Source organism: Aythya ferina (genome assembly GCF_964211825.1).
Source record: "Aythya ferina genome assembly, chromosome: 5".
Taxonomy (NCBI): Eukaryota; Metazoa; Chordata; class Aves; order Anseriformes; family Anatidae; genus Aythya; species Aythya ferina.
This window is the reverse complement of record NC_140301.1, coordinates 16,063,615-16,070,696: the sequence shown is the minus strand read 5'-3', so window position 1 is coordinate 16,070,696 and position 7,082 is coordinate 16,063,615. Positions and strand designations below refer to the sequence as shown.

The following is a 7,082-nucleotide window of genomic DNA, read 5'->3' as shown; positions in this document are numbered from 1 at the left end:
TGTGTGGCAGAATTGGTTTTCTCACACGGAGACAGTTGCTCAGACAGTAGCTCTGTGGAAACCAAGCATGAGCGTTCAGCTCTACTGCCCACTCTTTGTGGACACTTGAGGCCTACGCCTGGTGTAGTATGTCACACAAGTCACTCCGAATATACAACTGGTTTTCACATTGGTGATTTGTTCTCCTGTCTGGGCTTTTCAAGATGTCACCAGCTGGGTAATATCCCTGAAGGTGAGATACTTGGATCTGCAGGAAGGACAGCAGAAAGGGCACCGTTGTCTGTCTACGCAACCCCCAGAAGCTTGGCTGACCTAGAAAGCAGGCAGCTGGCCTTCAGTGAGAGCTGTGGTGTGTGACAGCAGTGTGACCAGACACCAGGGGCTCCTCTCTGATAGCTGACAGAGAAGAATCTAGCTCTGAAGCTAGAAAGAAGAAAGCCGAATGCAAAACTTTGTGTTAACAAACAGTGCAGGTGCTCCTCAGAGAGGCTCTGCATACTTATCTCAGAGCCCAGGAGCCTCACACGAGAAGACCTTGTTTTTATGAATTTTGTGGTTAAGCCTCACAAATTGCCAGGTGCCACCTGGATTTGACAGTTCTGTATTGTGTTTAGTTGAAGTAACCTGTGGTTAGCAGCAGGGTGGTACTGGGAGCTCGGAGGGACAGGGATAAGTGAGATAAACAGCACTGCAGTGTCTTTAAAAAGCAGAGGGGCAAAGAAGGAGCGAGAGCACGCATGAGAGAGAGCACGCAAGCTTGAAATTTGGAGCAAACCGAGCAGACATAGCCGCAGCTCTGCGCTCTGACAGTGAGCTAAAGGTAGGCTGGCAGTACTAATGACAGCAACCCAGGTGCTTGTAGGACATCCAAGTGTTGATTCATTTTTCCGATTTTAATGTGCAGGTCAATGATTTTATTTTATATGTGCAGTGAGACTATTCATAAAGCAAGGTCTTCCTTGGCATGAGTAAAAGTATTATAATCTTGCTGTTCTTCAGAAGTGTATGAAATATTGTGAGCTGGGAAGGGATTTCTTTTTCCCCTTTCAAGGTAAAAAGAGGTGATACTGAACACAGCTGTCAGAGTTGATTAAATAACCATGGCTGGGGTTCATGGCTGGGGTTCACTCTGTAAGAATCAGAGCGGGATAAATAGCAAGGAGAAAGATTGTTTGCTGTGACCCTCAACTAGAATAACAGACCAAAGGCAAATCTATCAGGAAATATTCCCAGCACTGGGAATATTTCTAGCTCTCCTGAGAGAGCTGCTGAAAACTCCACTGCCTGGGAGCCAGGCAATTCAAAGTGTTTGATGAGTAGCCTGCTGGCAGGTATTATCTCCTGCAGAAGATGAAGGTCGGGTGACCTGAAAGGGCTTGTTGGTCATTCATTTATTGTGGGGCATGTTCAATGAAGGCAAAAACAAAAAACAAACAAAAAAAAAAAAAAAAAAAAAGAAGAAAAAAAAACAACCAACCAACCAAAAAAAAAAAAAAAAGAAAAGAAAAAACCACACAACAAAGCCCACAAGAAACTGTTTGAACTTTTCTCTTTTCTTGAGCAGAAGTAACCCCTGTCTGATTCAGCTGATGATTAATAGCATCGGCCATGGGTTTGGAGGTCAGCACGGTACCACGGTGGCACTTAGGCAAAAGGCCAGATGAGGAGAGAAAGTATTAAATATTTTGCTCTAAATGTATTCAGTGGTGGTTATTTCTTTACAATGAATTAGATATAACCCTGAGGAGGCATTGCTTGTGGTTTGAGACACTCTGAAGTTGCTGCGGGAGATGACTTTGCGTAGGTGTTATGTGGCAGAAAGGGATCTGTGGCCAGCACAGGGCACCTAGCTCTGCAGCTAACAGAGCGTCCGTGCTATCTGTAGGAAAGCAGGGCTATTCAGGGGCAAGCAGGTTGTTGCTCAGTGGATAGATTTTACCACGTCTGCCACAGGACGCAGCCAAGAAAGGGGGACGGTATCAATGCTGTGATGTATCTGGGCACAGCTGCGCATGGCAGATCTGTGGGCAGCAGAGCACAAGCAAGCATGTTGCCAGGCTGCCTCGGCGATGGCAGCAGGGGATGCAGTGCAGACAGTGATGTTCAGCAGCACGGGCAGGTAGATGCAGCAATGCAGGCAGATGGGGACAGCAGTATGGGCAGCTTGTTCTCACTGGGATGAAATGAAGAGAAGCTGGGAACGAAACAAACCTTACTTTTAGTTGCCAAGGCCTAATGAACAATTTTGAACTTAAACAGAGCTCTTAAGGAAAAAGCTGAGTAGACCGATTTGTCATTCTGGGTCTGGAACTTTATCAAAGCATGCTGTCCTTCCCCAACTGACTCTGAAAGGTTGTGCAGAAATGTTGCTTTATTGAAGGGTTATAAATGAAATAATCTCAGAAACACCCTGAGCATCATCACTTTAGACCATGGCTTGGATGCATTTCTTATGAAGGACACCTTCCAAATAGACACAGAACTGAGATTTCTAGCAAGTTAATGGCTAAGTGGGGATGTAATCAGTCAGAGAAACCAAAGCCATACCCATGTAATTTCTCATTCAGCGTATATAGTCTTAATGTTTAGTTTTTCTCTCTTTTTTTTTTTTTTTTTTTTTTTTTTTTTCTCACCCCAATCATATTAGGAAATATAATTTAATCTTCTCTATGCTGTTTGTTCACCTTCAGCACTTCTCATAGTCAGGTAATGAAAAACAGGTTAGTCACTTTTGTATTTGTTTCTACAAGATTTTGTTTTCTAAGTCTGATGCAGTAGCACAAAGTTTCAGTGTTTGAAGTGAAAGTCTTGTATTTATTTTTATACAATACCATATTCCCATGGCAACCACACTGATATTACTTTTGGTTGCGTCTCTATGGAAGCTAAAATTGGGGTCAAATTTGAGCAGACATTTACAGCTTTCCAGTACCAGTAATCCTTACAAACAGAGTTCTCAGCAGGGTACTTAAACAGATGACTAACTTGAAATGTATAAATATTCTCTCTAGAGCAAATATGCAGCCAGTATAAATTGCTGTATCTCCTTTAGAATCCAGGGAACTATAGTGCTTTACATCGACAGAGGATACACTCCTACAGCTCTAATGGAGCCACTCACATTCAGCATGCACATACTAAAGTACCTTACAAAATTGAGGTCTGAATAAAGTCTACATAGGGACTGAGTCGTGTGTGCTGCTCCGCCTGTGTAGAAGGGCATGCATTAGACACTTGAGCTCAGAATCGAGGACTAAGAAGTGGTGTGAGAGCAGTGGTCTCAGTGACTTAAATAATATAGCATGAGACAGACAAAATTGTGTCTTGAATTGGCCACGCTGGTTTAGTTTCATGTGAAAAAGTCACCACACTTTCAGAATGTAATTCTGCTCTCTGATAGCTTTACTTATGGCAAGCCCCGTCAGGTGTAAGAAGAAAGAGACAGATATTAGGGATATTAGTACCTGATGTCTAATGGCTCTATGCAGTGTGCATTGGTGTTGTAATGGACTGTGGATGCCTCAGCATGAAAGGCAAAACACAGTCAGGTGCTTATCTGAGGAACTGAGTGGACATCCACATGTGGGCCCCTCAGGTCAGTAGGTGTCTTGGCCGAGAAGGTAACTTACCTTCAAAGCATTTCTCAGTTAAAGTGGATGTGCTTATGTACTGGCATTATTTCTCATTTTGAAGAATAAGATAACTTACAGCTTCTTCTCTTTCTTAGGTGATTTGGTTTCTGACACACTGGAGATGTCGATAGCATCACAGATGGACCTGCCTGAAGAGATTCAGCATCCTTATACAAAATTTTCTGAATGGAAATTCAAGCTGTTTAAAGTGAGACCATCTGAAAAAACATCTTCTGATAACAGCCAGTGCATAAATAAGGATCAGGCAGAAGAGGTAGCTTCTACAGACAAAGGCATCATGCTGCATAAAGATGAAGGAGTTCCAAGAGGAGAAAAAATTCTGACACAGACGGACTTAATGGGCAATAGGCAGGCACTTGGGAAAGATGCCAATGACATGAAAATACAAGACAACACAGAGCATCAGAATAACCTGAAGCAACTTTGCCGCATCTGTGGAGTTTCATTTAAGAGTGACTGTAACAAGAGAAGTCATCCAGTACATGGGCCAGTGGATGATGAAACTCTGTGTCTTCTGAGAAAGAAAGAGAAAAAAGCAACCTCTTGGCCAGATCTTATTGCTAAGGTTTTTAAGATTGATGTGAGAGGGGATGTTGACACTATCCATCCCACTCGATTTTGTCACAACTGCTGGAGTATTATCCACAGGAAATTCAGTAACACTCCATGTGAAGTGTATTTTCCTAGGAACAGCACGATGGAGTGGCAACCCCACTCTGCAAACTGTGATGTGTGCCACGGTACCAGCCGGGGAGTCAAAAGAAAAAGCCAGCTACCCAGCGTACAACATGGCAAACGTGTGAAGACCATTGCAGAACGTGCTCGAGTTAACAGAGGCGGAAAGAACCAAGCACAGATAAATAACAAAAATGTAATGAAAGAGATCACCAACTGCAAGAATACACATCTCAGCACCAAGCTGCTTGCGGTTGATTACCCAGTAGATTTCATTAAATCCATCTCTTGCCAGATTTGTGAACATATTTTGGCAGATCCAGTGGAAACAACATGTAGACACTTGTTTTGCAGAACTTGCATCCTTAAATGCATCAAAGTTATGGGCAGCTATTGCCCCTCCTGCTGGTATCCTTGCTTCCCTACTGATCTGGTTACCCCAGTGAGATCGTTCCTGAACATCCTTGATAGCCTGAGCATAAGATGCCCTGTAAAGGAATGTGATGAAGAGATCTTGCATGGAAAATATGGCCAGCACCTCTCCAGCCACAAGGAGATGAAAGATAGAGAGCTCTATAGCCACATAAACAAAGGTGGCCGACCGAGGCAGCATCTTCTGTCTTTGACCAGGAGAGCTCAGAAACATCGTCTGAGAGAACTGAAACGTCAAGTCAAGGCTTTTGCTGAGAAAGAAGAGGGTGGTGATATAAAGGCCGTATGCATGACTTTGTTCCTGCTAGCTTTAAGAGCAAAAAATGAACACAAACAAGCAGATGAATTGGAGGCTATAATGCAAGGGAGGGGATCTGGACTCCACCCTGCTGTCTGCCTGGCAATCCGAGTCAACACATTCCTCAGCTGTAGCCAATATCACAAAATGTATAGAACTGTAAAAGCTGTCAGTGGGAGGCAGATTTTCCAGCCACTGCATGCTCTTCGCACTGCTGAGAAAGCTCTCTTACCAGGTTATCACCCATTCGAGTGGAAACCTCCCTTGAAAAGCGTCTCCGCTAACACAGAAGTGGGAATTATAGATGGACTATCAGGATTGCCACTCTCAATTGATGACTACCCGGTAGACACAATTGCGAAGAGATTTCGATATGATACAGCCTTGGTTTCTGCCTTAAAGGACATGGAAGAAGAGATCTTGGAGGGCATGAAAGCAAAAAACCTGGATGACTATTTGAATGGTCCCTTCACTGTGGTAGTAAAAGAGTCCTGTGATGGAATGGGAGATGTCAGCGAGAAGCACGGAAATGGGCCTGCTGTCCCAGAGAAGGCCGTTCGCTTTTCTTTTACAGTTATGAACATTTCTATAGCCCATGGGAACGAAAGGGTAAGGATCTTTGAAGAGGTAAAGCCCAATTCAGAGTTATGTTGCAAGCCCTTGTGCCTTATGCTGGCCGACGAATCGGATCATGAAACTCTGACGGCGATCCTGAGCCCTCTCATAGCAGAAAGGGAGGCTATGAAGAACAGCGAACTGCTACTTGAAATGGGAGGCATCCTGAGAACATTCAAATTCATCTTTCGGGGTACAGGATATGATGAGAAACTTGTACGGGAAGTGGAAGGGCTGGAGGCCTCAGGTTCCACCTACATCTGTACCCTCTGTGACGCGACCCGCCTGGAGGCGTCCCAGAATTTGGTCTTCCACTCCATCACCAGGAGCCACGCTGAAAATCTGGAGAGGTACGAAATATGGAGGTCCAACCCTTACCACGAATCTGTTGATGAGCTCCGTGACAGAGTGAAGGGTGTTTCAGCCAAACCTTTTATTGAGACTGTGCCCTCCATAGACGCGTTGCACTGTGACATTGGCAATGCAACGGAGTTCTACAGGATTTTCCAGATGGAGATCGGTGAAGTCTACAAGAATCCTGATGTATCTAAAGAGGAGAGGAAGAGATGGCAGTTGACTCTTGACAAACACCTCAGGAAGAAGATGAACTTAAAACCGATGATGAGGATGAGTGGAAACTTTGCGAGAAAGCTCATGTCCAAAGAGACGGTAGAGGCAGTATGTGAATTAATAAAGTGTGAGGAAAGGCATGAAGCCCTGAAGGAACTAATGGACCTTTATCTGAAAATGAAACCAGTGTGGCGATCTTCATGCCCTGCCAAGGAGTGCCCGGAATTGCTGTGCCAGTACAGCTACAATTCACAGCGTTTTGCTGAGCTCCTGTCTACAAAGTTCAAGTACCGATATGAGGGCAAGATCACAAATTATTTCCACAAAACCCTTGCTCATGTTCCTGAAATCATTGAAAGAGATGGGTCCATTGGTGCCTGGGCAAGTGAAGGAAACGAGTCTGGAAACAAACTGTTTAGGAGGTTCCGAAAAATGAATGCCAGGCAGTCCAAATTCTATGAAATGGAGGACGTCTTGAAGCATCACTGGCTATATACATCTAAGTACCTCCAGAAGTTCATGAATGCTCATAAAACATTAAGAAGCCAGGGCTTCACCATCGATCCAGAAGATAGTTTAGGTGGTTCCTTGCCGCTGGAGGTCTCTATGGAAAGCAATGATTCAGAGGAACTCTAAACGTAAAATGTGTTTGGCGTTGGGTTTGTGATGGTGTCTTCCTGTGAGGAGACAGCTTCCTTCTCAGGCCTGCAGAGGTACAGGGAAGTGTGAAACTATCATCTTTATACTCTATATAAAGGTGCTGAGTGGAGTTTAATAAAATACCGTGTCTGTTGGGAGCTTCCGAAGGAGGCAATGCAGTGGTGCATTTACCAGTCATT

General features: G+C 44.2%; 1 protein-coding gene across 1 annotated transcript; it reads left to right on the top strand.

Annotated features, from left to right (window-relative positions):
* Positions 1 to 3,753: 3,753 nt before the first annotated feature.
* On the top strand, positions 3,754 to 6,879 carry RAG1 (recombination activating 1; the record flags this gene model as incomplete). Its single annotated transcript, XM_084522136.1, has 1 exon — positions 3,754 to 6,879. The coding sequence occupies one exon, from the start codon at positions 3,754 to 3,756 to the stop codon at positions 6,877 to 6,879; it is 3,126 nt and encodes a 1,041-aa protein (XP_084378262.1).
* Positions 6,880 to 7,082: the final 203 nt, after the last annotated feature.